Raw genomic sequence first — 20368 nt, forward strand, 5'->3', positions numbered from 1 at the left:
TCAGGCACATTTATCAACATCCTATCAGAGTATGACTTTTGAATGAATTGTATTGGGAAGCCTTAAAACATCTGATTTTCTATACACTACTATGGCATGTGGCGTCAGGTGGCATGTGAGGTAAGAACAAAAAAACTCATGAAAACCACAACGCACAATTTTAGTTCACCACCGTGGGTTTCCACAAAGTAGAGAAAGCAAAAAAAAAAAAAAAAAAAAAAAAAAAAACCTACGTAGAGGGGAAGATTCTGAGGAATCAGGACAGACGGTCCCTAGCTGGCTCTAACATCAACCTGACACAACTTGAAAGATTCCCTAGAAAAAAATGTGCCCTGTGCGTATTCCTGTAGAAGGTTGCGATTGTTAACTGACTTAGCAGGCCCAACCCACTGGGCGGTACCATCTCCTGGGCTGTATAAGGAGGATGACCGAGCATGAGTCTACACCAACCACCAAACAGCCTCCCTCCATGGTTTCTGCTCTCCTTCCTTAGCTGTGCGCTCCTTGGTTGGAGGGAATGCTGTGTATATAGGATAGCAAGTGTCTGACTTTCAAGTTCCCACTGGGCTTCCTACCCATACATCCCTGCAGGATCGACTGCAGACAAAGTGGAAGCCAAACGAACCTTCCTCCTTTAGTTGCTTTTGGTCAGTGTGTTTTTATCACAGCAATGGAGATCAAACTAGAACCCAGACCACTGCTCCTTACCCAGCAGTAACAGATACTTATACGTACAAATGTATATATGTGGCAGAACCAGACATGCTCAGAGGATTCTGAGTCAGAGATCTCACATATACAAGCAAACTTAATGCTGAAGACCCAATCTGTTACTCAAACATTCAAATAAGGATTCCATTTAAGGGCTTTGTCACTGAGCCCTTTATCAAAGTAGCCTTGATTTTCTTGGTCTTCTTCAACATAGCATACCTTTTTGAGGATGATATCAATGTATCCTGCAATCAGCTGGGATATTTGCTCTCCCTCTGTGGTTTGTACTGAATAGTAGCTCTCTTGGTACTCCCCAAAATCCTAAAAGAGCACATCAGGAGAAACACAGTTGCATTAGATCTACCAAGTACCATGAGGCCACACAGAGCAGCTATAAAGCTGTGACATGACTTACTTTCCTCCACTCTGAGGAAAAACTGAACTCTAAAAATGTATTCAGTGGTAGATATTAAATAAAAAACAAACAAACAAAAAACTGGGGCTTCCATGCCTCAGACCTGATGGAAGGAAAGAATTGGCTTTGGCAAGTTGTCTTCTTACGCCCCCCCCCAAATACATATCAAAATGAAGGGGTGGGGCTCTGGAAACTGTAAATGTAGACAGGACTGGAGCCTTAGGACTAAAGGAGACCTAATGTGGTGCACTCCTAGGCTTTCTTTTGCACCTCATAATCCCTCAAGCAGAGAACTGGAGAGGCCAGAATACTTCACAGTAGCCATTCTTGAGAAGCCTACCCTTTCTAGAGGCCCAGGAGGATTAGACAGTAGATGCAACCCCACCAGCAGCTGAAGAGCAGTGGGCCCCAGACATGCCAGGCAGGGGGAAAGGGCCATTGTATTTCAACAATGAACATAGTACATTTCTGCATGATTCCCCTTTCTTCCTAGCATCACAGGCTTGGTGGCTTCTGCATCTTCCTATCAAGGTCACCAAGCAATAGTGAGCAATGTAGAGCAATGTTGTCTGCTGTTACAGAGAAAACCATCAGACTCTGAGTGTATCAGACAGATAAAGTGAGGCAGAGAAGTGGCACACACCAAATCCTAGCACTTGTGGGCAGAGGCAGGCACAAGCTGTGAGTCAGGTCTACTAGTGAGTTCCTGTCCAACCAAAGCTACATCGTGAGTACCTGTCTCCACACAAGTAAACAGGGGAAGGCAAGGGCTGGTGAGATGGCGCAGGGGCTAGCAGCCCTGGTGCTCTTGCACAGAACCTGGAATTGGTTCCCTAGCACTCAATAGGAGTCCACAACCATCTGCTTTCTAGTACTAGAGGACCTAGTGCCCTCTTCTGGCCACTGTGAGCATCAGGCACACCTGAGATGCATACTTACATGCAGACAAACATTCACACACATGAAATAACATCTTAAAGGGAAAAGCGAAACAAAACCCCAAACCCTGGAAACGTCCTCAGCATATTCTCTGAACATAATGGAATCAAACTGAAAATCAATAACAGAAAGACAACAGGGAGACCTGCAAACAACTGACCACGAGAGAACCAAAGCAGACGTCAATCCCAGACCGGCAGCAGGGGAAGCATCAGAAACGGGGAGATTAACAAAAGCCAAAAGAATTCCTTAGGAGAAGCCTTCCCTAACGTTACATCTCAGTGAGAATGTCAATATACACTCCTGGCTTTTGGCTGAGGACATTTACCAAGTTTGTTATGAATATTTCCTATTTTTAAAATAAAATTTTGGTTTTAAAAAAAATACTTAGAACTACTTTGGATAGACCAACTAGAGTATTAAAAGAGGTATAACAAAAATAATTTGTCCCAACTTACCTATTCCTGCCTTTTTTCTTTCTTTCTTTGAAATATAAATCATCTTTATTCATACAACAATAGAAAAAGAATCACCAACTAAAGACTTGAAAGCTTTATGCAACTGAATAGTTGCTGCTCCCACAGCTGCTTAGATTTTTTTTTTCTAGAAGTTACCAGGAATGGAGGTATTGTGCTTAAACAGGCTAATGATTACTGATGTTATAATTTAAAATTCCTTTCCCAAAATACCACTCTGAAGTCTCAACGCGAATTTCTTCTAGTATTCGTAAATATCATGCATATATGTATGCCAATTTTAAAACTTAAAAATACTCCATTACTTCTCACAACGGGAGAAGAGACATGGCTCTCTGAAAATGAACGCCCATGTTTTCGGGGTTATGTAGGGTCCATCCAGGTACAGCAGTCTACAGAAGGTGCAGATTCTAAGCATTCCTTTCAACTAGCCTGACCCTAAGATTCTATGATCAAATTATATGACTGCGCAAGTCAGTTTTATTTATTTTTAAATTTATTTTGCTTTAAACTTTTAAAAAGGATTTATTTTATGTGTGAGTACTTTGCCTGCACGTATATATGTGTATCATGTGAGTGCTTTGTGTCCATAGAGGTGAGAAGAAGGCATCAGATTTTTCAGAACTGTAGTTAACACATGGTTGTGAATCACCATGTGGGTGCTGGGAATCCAACCTAGGTTCTCGACAAGCCTCTCTAACTCCATGTTTAACGGTTAGCTTGACACAAGATAGAGTCGCCTGAAAATACAGCTTCAGTTAGGAAATTACCAAGATTGAATTGGCCTGTGGGCATGTCTGTGAGGAATGGCCTTCATTGTTAATTGATACAGGAAGATCCAGCCCATTATGGGCAGTACCATTCCCTAGGCAGGGGTCCCGAACAGCACAAGAGTAGAGAAAGCAATGGAGAGCAAGTAAGCAAGGTTCCAGGTGTTTACTCTCTGTGCTCTTGACTGTTGGATGTCTTACTTTAAGTTTCTGCCTTGACTAGCCTGCAACAATGGATTGAAATTGCTTTTGGTCAAGGGTATTTTATCACAGCAACAGAAAAGAAACAAGAACAGTAACCATTCATTCTTTCTAAACTCCTTTATACTTAAAAAAAAAAAAGTCTTATTTTACAATGTCTGCACAAAAAAATAGAGATTCCAAAGACTTTAGTCTGTAGTTCACAACTTCCAGTACTTTTAAATTTTTTCTTCTTGCTTGACAAACTACTCACATTTTCAGAATTCACATGTAAATGTGGCCCTAACTGGCTACACAGTTGTATTCTGTTAACAGCACATTTTGAAGTTGAGAGGGGGAGCAGAGGTCAGAAAGCCTGGAACAGTCATTACCTTCCATGAATTTCATGCTGTTCTACCATCTCAGCCAATGCTAGAGATCATGAAGCAGTTACTACCATCCCATTTCAAGCTGGGGAAATTGGAGCTGAGAGAGGAAAGGTAACTTGAACAAGGTCGCAGAGCACGGAAGTGACATAGTAGAGTTTAGTATTACCCCAGATTTCTGCTGTTTCTACAATACTTCCAAACAGTCTGTATTCTCTCTAGGCAGGCTGGGAAACACAATTCTGAGGAAGGTTCATACATGAGCCTTAGTTTCCTTTCAGGACATAGAAGAGGTATCACGAGGAGCACATGGTTGTCTTCCTGGTGAGCACCACTTTCCCATCCATGAGCTCCAAGAAGACTGGAGCACAACATGTGAGAAGCTGCAGTGCATGGAGAATACCAGTGCTGCTCAGCCCCTTACTTCCGCTCCAGTGCCCACTCTGCCCAGGCACTGTGCCACCTTTTCTCCCCATGCTGTCCCTTTAAGGTGAGTAATGCCCACAGGCAGCCCTCCAATACCACCCAGGACCACATCAGTCCCCTCAGTGCCTGGCTATTCCTACCAGTGTGAAGCTCTTGGGTGAAGCGGCCCAGCGCTTGACTGTGGTGAGTGGCCACTCCTGAAGCACCTCCTTGGTCTTCTCATCCACACGCATGACAGAGTCCTTGGTGATGCCCAGGAGACGGGGAACCAACTTGTTCTTGCCTTTCATTTTTTCCTGAAATGAGGGGGCCAGGGGGTCACCAGCCTTTCTTGGGTATGTTTCACCTGCAGTCCATCCACAGACCGGGTGTGGCTTTTTAGGAAAGCTAGGTGAAAAATACACTTAGACAAAAGGATGGGGCAGGGGGACACCAGGATACTGGACAAAGGTGTGTTGCTTCCTGGAAAGGACTATTATTTAGCAGGAGGGGTTGCTCCAAAACTGTGTCAGAAAGAAGGGACAGAACTGGAGAGACAACCAGTATCCTTCGGAGTATTAACATCCCAGGAAGCATCGGGGTGGGTGAAGAACAGATGAGAACTATTGTAGATTTCGAACACTTAAAGTGGACCCAAACGGTTCAACTGGGATCTTCTCATTATGCAGAGGTATAGACCCTTCCCCTTTAAGAAACTATCTCTGCATCCACTTCCACTTGCAGTCCTTGCCTTTGTACAACTATTGGTCTTGACTCCTTGGGGTAATGTTTTTAGGACACTATTTATCATTTGAGATGTTGTCACTGTGCATATTCACTGTACATGGTATGTTGTTAGGAAGTTCTCATACAAGTATCCGCCCCTATCCCCAACTTTGTTTCTTTGAAATAGAGGCCAGGTTGGGGGGGGGGGGACCAGAGTAATCATCCTGTCTCAGGCTCCTAAGTGCTGGGGCTACAGGTGATCCTAAAAGCAGGATTAGTGACTCATTTAAAGGATTTAAAAAATATAATGGTAGATTCTTACTTCACACTTATACTAAATCTTGCAATATATTAATAATTTAGGAAGAATATTTAGGTGGGTATTTTTTGAGACTTCTGGGTAAGAAGTGTTGTTCTAGCAGAAACATTGAAAACAGAATAAAGAAGAAGAGAAAGAGCTTTAATTTGACACACAGATGAAGGGGGGAACATAAGAGAGAGAGAGAAAGAAAGAGAGAACAAGAGGAAAGGGGAGGGGAAAGAAGAGGGGAGAGAGTATTCAAGCAGGATAGGGGAGACCCAAAGGCAGAGGGACAGAGGGATAAGGGAAAAAGTGCAAGCAAGATGTCTCATGGTAAGACAGATCAGGAAGCAAAGAAGTGGCAGGTAAATATTTGTAGAACATATGGCAGTCAAAACTTCATATACCACCTGTGAAGTGCTCTTATAATCAGCAAAACACCCCCCAAATGATGCAGAAAGTATTTATAATCACAAAAAAAATTAGCAAATAAAATTTCATTTATGACAGCTATTAAAAATTAATTCTCAGAACTGAAGAAGATTTGAAAGGGATTGTTAATTACTGGAAGTTAAAATGGCAGAGCCTGAGGCCGAGTGGAGAGATGGCTCAGCAGTTAAGAGTACACACACTTTTTGCAGACAACCTGGGTTTGCTTCTGAGAACCCAGCTCAGGTGTGACTCTGGCTCCAGGGAATCTAATACCTCAGGTCTCCACAGCAGTACATTAACACATGCATGCATGAGTGACCACATACACGCAAACACATGCCTCTTAAAAAATTGGCAATCCTTTTTAGAAGAGAAATGTGTCAATACTTACCCATCCAGAGCCTTAAAATTGTTTCCACTTTGACACAACTTATTTTTTTAAACACTTTGTTTTTAAATCTTTAAGAGTACATAACTGTCACAAGAAACACAAATGGACATAGTGGAGCATGTGTCCTTATTACAGGTTGGAACATCTTCTGGGTATATGCCCAGGAGTGGTATATAGCTGGGTCCTCAGGTAGTAACTATGTCCAATTTTCTGAGGAACCACCAGACTGATTTCCAGAGTGGTTGTACCAGACTTGCAATCCCACCAGCAATGGAGGAGCATTCCTTTCTCCACATCCTCACCAGCATCTGCTGTCACCTGAGTTTTGATCTTAGCCATTCTGACTGGTATGAGGTGGAATCTCAGGGTTGTTTTGATTTGCATTTCCCTGATGACTAAGGATGTTGAACATTTCTTTAGGTGCTGCTCAGCCATTCAGTACTCCTCAGTTGAGAATTCTTTGTTTAGCTCTGTATACCATTTTTTTAATAGGGTTATTTGGTTCTCTGGAGTCTAACTTCTTGAGTTCTTTGTATATATTGGAAACTGGCCCTCTAATGGATATAGAGTTGGTAAAGATAATAGACAGAAGCTGGAAAGAACCCAGATGTCCCTCAACAGAGGAATGGATACCGAAAATGTGGCACATTTACATAATGGAATACCACTCAGCTATTAAAAACAATGAATTCATGAAATTTTTAGGCAAATAGAAAATATCATCCTGAGTAAGGTAACTTAATCACAAAAGAAAACACATGGTATACACACACCAATAAGTGGATATTAGCCCAGAAGCTCAGAATACCCAAGATACAATTCACAGACCAAATGAAGCTCAAGAATAAGGAAGACCAAAGTATGGATATTTCGGTCCTTCTTAGAAGGGGGAACAAAATACCTATAGGAGGAGTTACAGAGACAAAGTGTGGTGCAGAGACTGAAGGAAAGGCCATCCAGAGACTGCCCCACCTGGGAATCCATCCCATATAGTCACCAAACCCAGACACTATTGTGGATGCCAACAAGCACTATTATGCCAGTGCCTGACAAATACAGAGGTGGATATTCTCAGCCAACCACTGGACTGAGCACAAGGTCCCCAATGAAGGAGCTAGAGAAAGGACCCAAGGAGCTGAAGGAGCTTGTAGCTCCATAGCAGGAACAACAAGATGAACCAATCAGTAACCCCAGAGCTCCCAGGCACTAAACCACCAAACAAAGAGTACATATGGAGGGATCCATGGCTCCAGCTGCATATGTAGCAGAGAATGGCCCTGTTGAACATCAATGGGAGGAGAGGCCCTTGATCCTGAGAAGGCGAAATGCCCCAGTGTAGGAGAATGACAGGACAGGGAAGTGGGAGTGGGTGGGCTGGTGAGCAGGGGGAAGGAGGGATGGGATAGGGGGTTTTCAGAAGGGAAACCAGGAAAGGGGATAACATTTGAAATGTAAATAAAGAAAATATCTAATAATTAAAAAAAGAAACATAAATGGAGTTTGTCCTAGTGAAAGGCTGGAAAGAACTCCAATTTCCAAGAGCAGAAAACTTTATCTAAACAAACTATGGCACATCCAAAAAATATTACAATGCTTAAAAATCATTTTGTAGGGGCAGAAGAGATGTCTCTGTGGCTAACAGCATTTACTGCTCTTGCAGAAGGAACAAATTTTGGTTCCCAGCACCTACATGACAGTTAAGCAATAGCTTCAGTTCCAAGAAATCGGAGAAATTTTGACACCCTCATCTGTCCTCCAAAGGTACTTCAATGACCAGGCGCACTCCACCTACACCCACAAACGTAAAATAAAAACATTGTAGGAAAATAGATTTTTGTGGAACTAAATTATCCATAATATATAAAATAAAAACTACAGGATACATGAATTTAAACAACAACAACAACAACAACAGAAATTGTACATATAATAGAATCAGAGTCTCATGCACCACAGGGTAGCCTTGAAAATACTATATAGCCAAGGATGACCTGAAACTCCTCATCTCCCTTCCTTTCCCAAGTGTTGGGATTACAGCCAGCATACCTGGCTCGTGCAATGAAAACTTTAAAAGTTACGTTATATAAAAAGATGCTCACTCAAACAAGTACCATCCACAGACCTCAGACTCCACAAGAGTCTGTCATCGGATTTTCCCTTTGTAAATGAAGGCACTATAAACTTGCTTAAGGAAGACATGGCAAATGGCAAAACCACAATGGGAACAAATGTCTAAGCTTAAACACATCTTAAACATGGGGTGGGGGGTGGTGGCCTAGTACTCAGAAGACAGATGAAGATCTCTTCAAGTTTGAGGTCAGCCAGGGCTACTATTAAGACTGTCTCAAAATAGATGATAAATAATATAGGTAGATAGAGATACACAGATAATATATATCTATATAGAGATAGATAGATAGATGGATAGATGGATAGGTGGATAGATGGATGGGTGGATACAGATAGAGATGAACAGGTAGACAGATAGATAAATAAACTCAGTTTCCTCACAAGAGGAGGACATAGTGGTATCAGAACATGTGTAATGAACAGGAGAGAACAAAGCACTCTATGACCCTCAAGCCCTCAAAAGACACTCAGTTCTTTTTAACAAAAGGTCAGTTTCAGGACTAGGAAAAATTAAGTATAGCATATATGACGTGGTTGTCAGTGGTTAACCATGATCACTTATTTTAGTAGCTCTGAGTTGACCTCTAGGAATGTCAGAACAGCAGCAGTCAGACTGTTCCTTTGGGACACAAGCAAGATGGAGCTGACCAGAGGCTCAAAGGAGCAGCCAGGCTCACTCACTAGCCTGGTGCTCATGCCCTGAATCCACTTGCTGCAGTTAGATTTAAGTCACAACTGGCCAGATGCTGCATCTGTCAGTGCTAAGGTTCTAACCAAGTTGAACTTCTTTACTGAAGAGAGCAGGAAAGATTCAGGTAAACCCTGGTTCCACCATGGCCAACTCACCTTCACTAGGAAAAAGGACACCCCGTATGTCCGGAGGGACCGGGCGAGTTTGACGTACTTCACCTTGGCTTCTATTTCACTCATCTCTCCACAGTTTTTATGTTCCTGCAAAAGCAACAGTGAGGGTGGGGGTGGGGGATTTGTTACTGTAGCCTGCCATCAGGGGGACTCAGTGACGGGGGGGGGGGTCCTGACCGGTGAGGTATGCAGGGACCAATAGTGAGTGACATTTCTGCATGTGGTCTCTCCTGCCCCCATAACACAGGTTTGTTCTGACTAAGGACTAGTGCAAGTCAGAAGTTCAAGTAGGTTCCAGCAGAGTGCAAGGATCCAGGCCCATTTGCAGCATGCCAGGAGGAGAGCCCACAAATACAGCATCCTCAAAGGACCCAATATCCCAAAGAGCTCAGGGTTCATATTTTAAACAACAGCAAGAAAGATGTCCCTCTAAGGACAGGTAGGGGTCCTTCTAACATAGATTCAGAATATATCTTTTTCATCAAGCAAGGCATATACATGTCTGAACATCAAAGTATTTGGAAATGATAATGAATAAAAATGTTTTATACACACACAATTTACATTATACTTTCTATTTCCATTTCAAAATCAAAGAAGATTGAGGATTTGCATTCACTAGAGTGTTTCAAAGTCACATGGACAGCTCAATTTTTCTTGGCGACTGTCTAGGACAGACAAGTCACTGACTTTAAAAATAATCCAAGATTTTCAAAAGGCACAAGCTCCCCAATTCTAGCTTCAAAAGCCAAATCTCAGGACAAAGGGGCTCTTTGTGTCTTCCCCAGTGCAGCTTGGTGGCCAATCACCTTGCTTCGATGCTACGAGAATAATACCTTTGAAAATAAATGTATGCACATCTTTTTTTCTCAGAAGAGCTAAGTAACCTTTATCAAGAAAGTACGAATTAAGATAATTAATCTGCTCAGAGTAGAGCTGTCCGTTCCCATCCTCTCAGTCAGAGATCAATCACTATAGAAGCGGACATGCATGGGGGACAACACTCCATGTATGGGATGCTCCTCGTCAGAACAGATGAGAACAGAGGGGAAGGGGAATAACATGTTTCTGTACATTTCTAGTACCTGAAATATTCGCTTCTCGGCTCCTCTCTGCTTGATGTACTCTTTTGGCAGGAACTCCTTTAGACTGAGAAAGAGAGGGGGCAGGGGAGACAGCATTTATCACAGTCTGTGTTGGGAAATGGACACTTAGTAAAACTCACAGTTAAGTCACCAACACTCCTATTATTTTATGGCACAATTAATATAACTGTGACTAGGGTGCACTTAAAGTAAAAATGTGACCAAAAGAGAGTGAACAAACAAAAGGTCCAGTTGATGTAGTTGAAGGAGGAAGGTCCACTGTCAAGTAAAAGACAAACGAGGCAACATATACTGTGTGTCCTTTTGCAAGGCAAAGGAAAGAGTATTTTTACTGTGAAAACATTTTCTTATATTTCAAAAAAATGTGAACAGCTTAATATTTTTAAGAAATCAAGGGAGGCTAATTCTAAAAATGAAAACTGTTTTCCGTGGGAAGAGGAAAGAAAACAAGAATGGACCAGACAAAACCACATTGTTCAACATACATTGTACTAGGGCTTTTCACTGTGGAACTCACAAAGAAATTACCTGAAAAAATCTAAAGCAAACTATCGTAAACAGAACAGTATGTCATGTTGACACTATTGCTACAAGAAAAATAATGTTTCCAAATGATCTTGGAAAACAGTCCTTTGATGGTACATCCTAGTGAGATAAACCTTGAGATAAAATGAACAAATGACATGTGAATCAAAATATTGACTGTAATATTAAAATGTATTATTTATCTATTATCATTCATATGCTGCAATAATTGCTGTGCATGTACGTGATGTGTGTACGGGCACACACGTCACAGTGAATGTGTGGAGCCGTCTGTTTTCTCCTTCTCCTTTTGCATGGGCTAGGAAACGACTTTCTGACGAGGGCCCTAGGAGGAAAGGACCTCACTCCAAATGCTACCCAAAGTCACACTGCCAGCTCCAGCTCGCTCACTCATGGGTTCCAGAGACACTGACGTAGCTACTGCACACCTGACACCTTCAAGTCACCCTTTAGCCTCTAGGTACCCTGTGAGATCACAATTTCAAAGCCTGCAGAGGAGGGGAATGAAGGGGACCACCCATCACACAGCAAGGGGGACCACAGTGTCAAGTGGTTTATTTTTTTTTAAAAGCTCAGAAGCTGCAGGAATCAGAAGAGAGATTTGGAAGAAAACCAGATCTGGACTCAAACACAGATGTTCACCGAAACTTCATTTTCCTTCCTTTTAGGGGTAAGTTGCAACTTTACTTTTATTGTTTATATTTGAAGATATATAATATTTTTGATAGACAGACATATTGGAAGGATTATTACAGTCAAGCAAACTAGCATCTCTTTTCCTCTCCCAAGGGTAGTGTGAGCAAATTTCCATTAGACAATATTTACTAAGGTCCTTGTGAGGGACATTGGCTCTTAAGTCATTTGTCCCAAGAACTGAACCTCTGTTCAGTGCCCACCATCCTACCTCCAGCTTCTCCACACTCACCCTGGAAACCATCTTCCTACCAGCTCTATCAGCTTTCTTGCTATTCATTCATTCATTCATTCATTCACTCACTTATTCACTCATTCACTCATTTATTCATTCTTTCCTTCTCCCTCTCTCCCCCTCCCTCCCTGCCTCCCTCTCAACTAAGGTTCAAACCCAGGCCCTGCACATGGTAGGCAGATGTTCTGTCAGCGAGTTACATTTCCTTCCTCCAGATGCTGTATTCTCTGTCTTGCTTGTTTCATTTACATCTTTTTAGGTTCCTCTGTGTTATCAAACAGGCAGGTTCACCTTAAAGGCTGATTACTATTTTGTTGTACATATAATAAAATCCCACTTTCTTAAGTAAAGTCGAAGCTGCCTGAACTAGCAATTCCAACAATCTCCTGGTGTGGCTAGACATGGGAAGCTCTAGGGAAGCTGCTAGGGCTGCAGAAAATGCTAATTGTCTTTGTATGCCCTAGAATTGCCACCAATGAGGCAATCGCCACCTGCAGACTGGACTTAGCACCTGAAGACCAAAGAAGACTGTTATTGCTTACATTAACTGAGGAGAATGCGCCCAGTTAAAGTACCCACCAGGCAGAGGTAACAGGGGTGAAGGAGTGGCAGACATGTGGTAGTGACAGTGCCACCAAAGGACACTGGGAGTTAGTTTTGCGGTCACCTCTGTCTTAATGTTGAGTCAGCAAATAGTCACAACCACATCTCTAGTTGATATTCTAGAAACTTCTCTGAGTGTGGTCTCTGGACAAGCAGCATCAGCACTAACCAGGAGCCTGCTACAAACATCAACGTCCGACTTCACCCAGACCTGGTTAAAAGGCTCAATGGAGAGCACACTGGCATATGCCAGCGAGCTCTGGTTCTGAGACAGACAGAGGAACCACAGGCTGTGGTCAAGTAGCTCAAATTACAAACCAGAAGTACTTGGACTTGACTCCAGGTTCCAAGATCACAATGTCTGTGTGACTGAGAGTCCTGGGTAAGCTCTGGTGGTTTGTGGAATGGCCATGGCTTGAAGGAAGTCCTGGATGACTGAGAATGCCTGGAGTGGTCACAAAAAGTGACTGTCCTAAGATGAAGATGAGGAAGACACACAACCCATCCACAACATGATAGCCTGGCTCATTTACAAAGAGCAGAAAGTTGTGCTTCATAGTTCTTCAGCCCAGGGTGTGTGACATCAAGGTGATTCTATATTCAGTCATCTGGGGAGGGCTGCCCCCTTTGGAGTGGAGGGACAATGAGTCCTCACCCAGGTGATGAGTACCCTAGCGAATACTTCATCTTCATAAGGGCTCTGATTGTATCCTGAGACCTCATATGCATGGTCCTAATGGCAGCATGGCATCCTAAAGACCACTCTTGCTAAGTCCAGTGCATGAGCAATCTCTGAAGGGTGGAAGGGATGCATTAATCATAGCAGCCAGGAAGAAGAACAGGCACTGGGTCTGAAGATCTAGGCCACTGTCGGTATGGTTCTGTAGCCCCAAACTAGTACTAACACCCTTCAGAGGCAGCCCCGGCCACACCATAGACCATGCTGGTTTGCTGTGAGCCTGAGTTTGGAAGTCATCAGGCAGGGAAGCAGGGCCCCTAGGAGGCTGAGCCAGGGACAGACACCATTAAACCATCATGGAACCACCCTGGCAGGAGAGCTCTGGGCTGTGAGATTCACAGAATAGGAATTACAAAACATCAACCCGACAAACTGGGCACACAAGTGTCTCCTGCATTTTACTTTCAGTGTCGTGGGGCGAAGAGGGTGTGGTGCAGGGCGCAAGGCAGAGCTGAAGAAGAGCCTAGGTTGAAAGGCCACCTTCCTGGTTAGCTTGGAAACATAGATTCTAGCCAAAGATTCATCAAAAGCACACCAGCTCTCAAGGGGGAAGTACCATTTGAACTGCTGCCAGCTGAAAATACTAATTCGAGGCCTCCTACTGGGCCAAGAGCTTTGCTTGTTGACAGTAGAATTATCTAGAGTTTGTGGGGAAAATTTCCAAGTACACTCCGAATTCTTTCAGAGCACAGATTCATGTCTCGGGTTGCTTTGTTTTCTCAGTAATACTTGCCTGGAACGGCCACACAGGGAACAGAGGCTCACCAGTGAGCATGAATCCGAGGTTTCCTTTGCCTGTGACCTACCTGCCCATGCTCCCCTCCACCAATGGACACTACCTTCACACAGATGCGGAGACCCTTTTTGCCTGGCATAAACACCTTATTTCACCTTTGCCAACTGTGAGCAGGCCAGGCTCCCATCTCAAAGCCGGACCACTGCAACTACGTTTTGAAAAGTGATGTTAATTGTGAGCTTTATATCCTTACCATGAAGAGGTCCATGTTAATGGTACCACATTTGCTTTGTTGTGTGTGTCTGTGTATGCGACTGTGTGGCACATGCACATGGATGTCTGACTCTATCATCCTCTGCTTTATTCTACTGATAACAAGCCTGGAGCTAGACTGGCAGACAGAAGGCCCTGGGTGTCCTCCTGCCTCCGTGCCCTGCCTCCAACACTGCTCTCGGTTATTGGCTCAGGTGGCCACATGGTGAACTCAGGTCCTTGTGTTGTATAGCAAGCACCCTTACCCACTGAGCCATCTCTTCTTTTTTAATACAGGGTCTCATGTAGCCCAAAGCTCACCAGGTAGCTAAGGGTGACCTTGGGCTTCTAACCTTCCTGCCTCAACCTTCTGAGTCCTGACTTTGCAGGCATGTGCCATCAAACCTGGTTCCTGTTTGGTATTTCTGACAGAAGCTACTTTCTTGGCATTTGTTCTCAAGAAAATTTTATCATAGTCTTATGCCTCCATGTATCTATGAATAATAATTCATCTGGTCTCTCTTTGTGGATGTAGTTTTAAACATAAAGAAGCATATTCTGGGATGTCTTGTTTCCTCTGAGAAGTCGCTTGTATTTTCATACATTCTGAAATGTGATACCTCATGGCTTTTTCAACTTTCAGGATTGCTTAAGGCTGGAGAGATGGCTGAGTAGTCAAGACACTTTCTGTTCTTGTGGAGGACTGAGGGGTCAATTCCCAGCATCTAACAGCTCTCGGTTTGTGTGTGTGTGTGTGTGTGTGTGTGTGTGTGTGTATGCAAAACATCCACTCATAAAATAAAGACAACTACATTGTGAAAAAGCATTTGCTTGTGGCCTCAAACAAATGAGAATGGCCTTGACTCCCATCCTCCTGCCTCCACCTCTCAGGGTCTGGGATTAGAGGTAAATATCAGGGCTCTGCTCAGGCTAAGCAAGCACCCTACCAATTGAGCTAAACTCTCTGCTCTCCATGTTTTTTAATTTTGCCATGCTGAGAACGGAACCCAGGCTCTTACACATAGGCATCTCCTCAATAATTTGATTATGAACAACTTCAAACACACTAATATACTGAAAAGACTTATGTAGTGAACTCTACATTAATCTCCTAGCATGACCTCCATTCAAGTCACACCTACAACAGATGACCTAAGGTCTCAAGTTTATCAGTAACTCTCACCAACACAAAAGGCCTGAGGAAGGCTTTTACCCGATTCCCTCAATATTTCCCTCAGGCTTTAGAGGGTCATGAAGGGAGTCGTTACAATGTTTCTCTTTGCTGCCGATTTCCAAGTTCTTTAGACTGACATGTACCATGTCAGTCTTTCTCATCAGCATCACTTCTTGTGCCAGACTCTTCCCATCTTTCTAGAAACAGTTCCTGCTCGGGATTTGAATAGCCCACCCTGCAATTAACATAATAGAGATGGCTCAGTGGGTAAACGCACTTACTGCTCTACCATGGAACCTGCAGTTCAGATTGAAGCACAAACATCAAGTGGCTGGCAAAATCCTGTGACCTCAACTCCAAGAGACCTGATACCTTCCTCTGGTCTCTGCTCCTACTCACACTTGCACAAACACATGCAGACATATAAATATTAAAGATAAGCTTTCAAAAAGAACATACAAAGTAGACCTAAGAAATCTGCTAAGAATTAGGATGTGGTGTCTCCCTTCTGTCTTCGCCACACACTTCGCAGTTTCGCACACATGCAGGGATTCAGTGAATTAAAGAACAATGCTGCTGATTTTAAAGATTTGTTTATTTACCAAATGGTCAGTTAGGAAGAACATGCATACACACGGCAATACATGGACTGAGCAGGTTATATTTATACCCATATAGTAACAAGTAACAAAAAAAAAAAAAAAAAAAGAAGCCATGAATTTGAAAGCGAACACGGATGTATATGGGAAGGTTTGGAGGAAGGGAAGGGGAGGTAGAAATTTATTATATTATAATCTCAATTTTTAAATTAAAAAAATCTTTTTTTAAAAAAGGCTTTGATTTATTTTTATTCATTATGTATGAACGTTTGCTTGTGTGTGCACATGTGCACCATGTGCATGCAGTGCCTGTTGGGACTGGAGTTACAGATGGTTGTGGGTGCTGGGAACAGAACCCAGATCTCTGTAAGAGCAGCCAAAGTGCTCTGAACTGCTGAATGGTCTCTCCAGCCCTCTGCAAGCAATTCCAAGATTCTTAGATGTTATGTGGTAGTTTCCTCCTCCTCTGATATAATGTTCCTTCCTGGGGTTCTTTGTGTGTGACAGGGAAATCTATCGTGTAGATGAAGCTTATCAAACTCAAACAGGGAGACCTGGATTCCCTCTGGTTCCAGCTCTTGGGGATGGCTCTGCCTCCCTGGCACTTACTACCCCATCTACAGAGCAGATGTCCCATTGCGCAGTCTTTCTCTTCCTGAAAGCACAAAGGTCTTTTTGTCTCTGGTGCTTACTTTTTCTTGTAACTTAAAATTGTGTGTGTACGCATACACACAGGCACATACGGGCACGCACACACACAGGCACATATGTGCCACGATGCATGTGGAGGTCAGAGAACAACGCTGTGGAGTCAGCTCTCTCTTTCACTGTTACATGGACGCTGATGACTGAACTCAGGATGTCAAGTTTGTGTGGACAGCGTCTTTAGTCACTTTGTCATCTTGCCAGCCTGGTTTCTTTCTTCTCTCCTTCCCTTCCTTCCCCCACCCTCTCAGGACAGGATCTTGCTATGTAATATAGGCTTGTCTAAAACGTGCTAAGTAGTCCAGGCTGGCCTCCAGCTTGCAGTGTAATATAGGCTTGTCTAAAACGTGCTAAGTAGCCCAGGCTGGCCTCCAGCTTGCAGGGATCATCCTGAGTGCTGGGATTCCAGGCATGTACCACCATGCCTGCGCACTGGTTTCTGTTTTTCAAAATGAGTATCTTCATTAATGTGGTACTGAGTCTAGAAATCACTTGAAAGCTTGAAGAGGGTTAGGAGACACTTTTATAAAAATGCCCCAACTGTGTTGATATGATATACAAATGCTAAAAAAATTGTTTTTAAATTATATTAAATACACTTACTGTGCACACTCCTTCATACCATGTTCACCCAATTACATGGCTGATATTCCCAGGGGCTCTCTTCAGCCTGGCCCTCTTACAAGTTTAACTTTTTCATTGTTAAGTTTGTAAATTCTTAATTGTTAGGGTGGACAGTAGAGATCACAGCTATACGCAAACACACACACACACACACACACACCGCGTTCCCCTATCCCAGATCTAGCCAGTCACCAGGGACAACCTAGGTAAAAACAACACCACCATTCAATGTACAAATCAGCAGTGTGGCCCTGCAGGGCTGCTTTAATTAAGAAGGGTCTCACCCCTTAAGGATTTTCACCAATACAGAGGAACAGGAACATGTACAATTAAGTATCTACAGTAAGTGAGAACGCTTCATTACCTAGACTAGATCTGGTCTAATTAAAAACTAAATCAAATGCAAGAGGAGAGATAATTGCTACTAGGCATAATAGGCTTATTTTAATTTAGAATCAGAGCAAGGGGACATGAACCAGTGAGAGGCGCTGGATTCATCTTGGGAAAGGAAAGTCTGAAGTGATACAACCACCTTACGTCAGCTGTCAGATGGCCCGGGAAAGGCAATTTGGTTGGTGTAAGTATGTGGCTTACAACAAGACCAGACTGCAGTGACATTCGTCAGACCAAAGCCAGAATAACTGCTGGATATGTAGCCAGCAGCAAAGGAAAGGAATACCCATCAATCCTGGTGACATAACACACTATCATGAAGGCCAAAGGAGAGTGTGTGTGTGTGTGTGTGTGTGTGTGCACGCGCGCGCGCGCGCGTGTGCATATCTATGGTCTTGTTTGTTTGTATCTGCCTGAGGGAGACAGAGGTTCCTGTTGGAAGTCTGCCTCCATCTCTTTTCACCATAGTGTTTGAGATAAAGTCCCTCACATATTCACGTACTGATTCAAATAACAGGCTGGTCAGCGAGCTCCAGGAATCCTCCTGGCTCCACCTTCCCATGCTAGGCTTACAGGAGCATGCCAGCAAGTACAGGTTTTTATTTTTGTTTTTCAGCATAGGCGCTGAACATCAAACTCCAGCCCTAATGTTTGTGTGGCAAGCACCTCAACCTCTGAGCATCTCCCCAGCCATGGTTCAAGAAAATTCTTGAAATGAATGCATTTTTCCTCTGCTAACTCCTTTTCACATACAGTCTGACCTTTCCCAATTAGCTGCCTGACACTGACAAAGGGCCCACATGAGATGACCAGGACAGTATTAGGCTCTCCTAGGCTTCTGGTTAGATCTCTTTTCCCACCAGGCTCACGCACAGCTGCAGGTAGGGAAACCAAAAACCAAGTATTTTCCTTACAGTGTCCTGGTCTCACTAAGCTGCTCCCCACTTTCTCCAATTCATTGGTAAACCAAGAGATGGGATGAGTGTGAGGTTTGAATGTGTGAACGTGAAATCCATGAGAACCCAAGCCTGGCGGCCTCAGCAAGGCTTGTGGTGTCACAGAACAGAAAGGCTGATTTCCCCAGGTTCTTGAGGAAGGAAGCCAGTCCAGCGTGGAGAAATGGACCCAGAGGAGCACTTGGCCAGATAACTCATCTGGGAAACACTGAATATAGTAACAGGAACTGCTCAAGGCCACCTCAGACTCAAGGTCGCTGAATGTATATTACAGCATAAAGCATTACACTGCAAAAGCCCCAGGGGTTCATTAACTCAACCTAGTATTGTAGTGTCTTGCCTTTAACAGCTCAGTTTAGACTACATAGCAAGTTGCACTGTCTAACACTGCCTGGGCTCAGGAGAAAAGCTGGGTTTTCTTTCTCAAGGGCATAGGCTGCTTCAACCACAGCGAATGGAAAGGGACAGATAAGGGCTTGCCTTACCCTCTCCTCTCCAGCCACCTCAGCACTACAGATGACCCACTGAGGACATCTTGCCATGGGTGAATCCTCCTCTGACAGGATTCACATACTGTTCCCACTTCCCACCTCCCTCAAGTCATACTCTAAGTGACAACGGGACACTGATGAGACTTGGAGATTTTTACCCTCATAAATGGAAACAGAGGGGGGAGGAGAGAGACAACAGATATAAAACATCATCAGAGAAAGCAATACACCAAGCCCCTTGGGAAGTCTAGATCAAGGACAAGGGCAAGGCACCCTCCCCCACACCCCCAGGGAAGCAACAGCCTGCTCAGCAGTGTATTCCTAAGAAAGCCAAGCCAAAGACCCACTTTCTACATAGTCACAGTGCAGCTGCAGGGTCAGCTTCTTATGGAGACACCAGATTATAGAGCTGGGGAAAAGAAACCACCTCATCATTCTAGAAAAGAGAACCAAGGACCAAAGGGGAAACAAGGCGACAGTCAGTTCTGCCTTTGCACACTGTGGCCCTCGAAGCACCGAAGAACTGTGGAGATTCTAATAAAGAATTCAAGACTTGGCTTGAGGGCCCAACATTGAAAACAAGCCAGATGTGGGAACCAACTGGCCAAGTATGGTAGACTCCAGCAAAGAATCGTCTACCATGGGAATGAAGAACGAATAAAGTTGACAGCCACCATTCTGCATTTTTACATATCTTACTCTACCAACAACAGTCTGCATTTTGGGTTCTAAACTCAGTTAAGAGAACGTCAACATTCTCACAAGCAATTGGAACAAGGAGATGCCTCTCAGGTTCCTCCTCAAAAATAAAGAGGAGAAAAGAGGGGGAAGGAGAAGAATGGGGTGGGGCACTTACTCTAAGAATCCAGGCTTGTGTTTGTGTTCCACGTGAGGTCCAAACTGTATCTGGGCTTGGAACCCACCAAACTCACATGCCTTCTCGAAGGAGACAGGGTGAGAGCCATTCAGGATGTCATCCCGAGCCTGAAACACAAGAAGGAAGTTTAGGGGCCCAGAAAGTATGTTCTCCTGAGTTACACACTCCTGACTCAGAGGACAGACACTGTAGATGATGAGGACATGGTGAATATTGGGGGGGGGGGGAGGTATAATCAAGGCTAAAAGAAAACAAGCTTTTGGATTCTCCTCCTAAAGTGGGTAACAGCTGTATGGCATTAGCACCACAGTCGCCGATTCTCAAATGACACAAAAAATAAACCCCATTGATAATGTCGGAAGACAGCTGAAGACTATGAAAAATGAAGAAAGGACGAGACAATGGAAATCCTTTGAAATGACTGGATTCATATGGGTTGACTTAGAAACATGATTTGCTCCACCTGAGCCTAAGTCATAAAGGCTAGCAAGAAAAATATCCACAAAGAAGCAA

General features: G+C 43.6%; 1 protein-coding gene across 4 annotated transcripts in view; it reads right to left on the reverse strand.

The window, feature by feature from the left end:
• Positions 1-20368, reverse strand: part of Tln2 (talin 2) — a 415939-nt gene that overhangs the window by 150212 nt on the left and 245359 nt on the right. For all 4 annotated transcript variants that reach the window (XM_029543558.1, XM_029543557.1, XM_029543559.1 and 1 more), the window contains 5 exons: positions 19835-19962; positions 10212-10275; positions 9109-9213; positions 4444-4599; positions 931-1032 (listed from right to left, as the gene is read on the reverse strand). In XM_029543558.1, the coding sequence (XP_029399418.1) occupies positions 931-1032; positions 4444-4599; positions 9109-9213; positions 10212-10275; positions 19835-19962 (555 nt within the window). The remainder of the gene's footprint in view (positions 1-930; positions 1033-4443; positions 4600-9108; positions 9214-10211; positions 10276-19834; positions 19963-20368) is intronic.

Source organism: Mus pahari, chromosome 10 (assembly GCF_900095145.1).
Source record: "Mus pahari chromosome 10, PAHARI_EIJ_v1.1, whole genome shotgun sequence".
NCBI classification, from domain to species: Eukaryota; Metazoa; Chordata; class Mammalia; order Rodentia; family Muridae; genus Mus; species Mus pahari.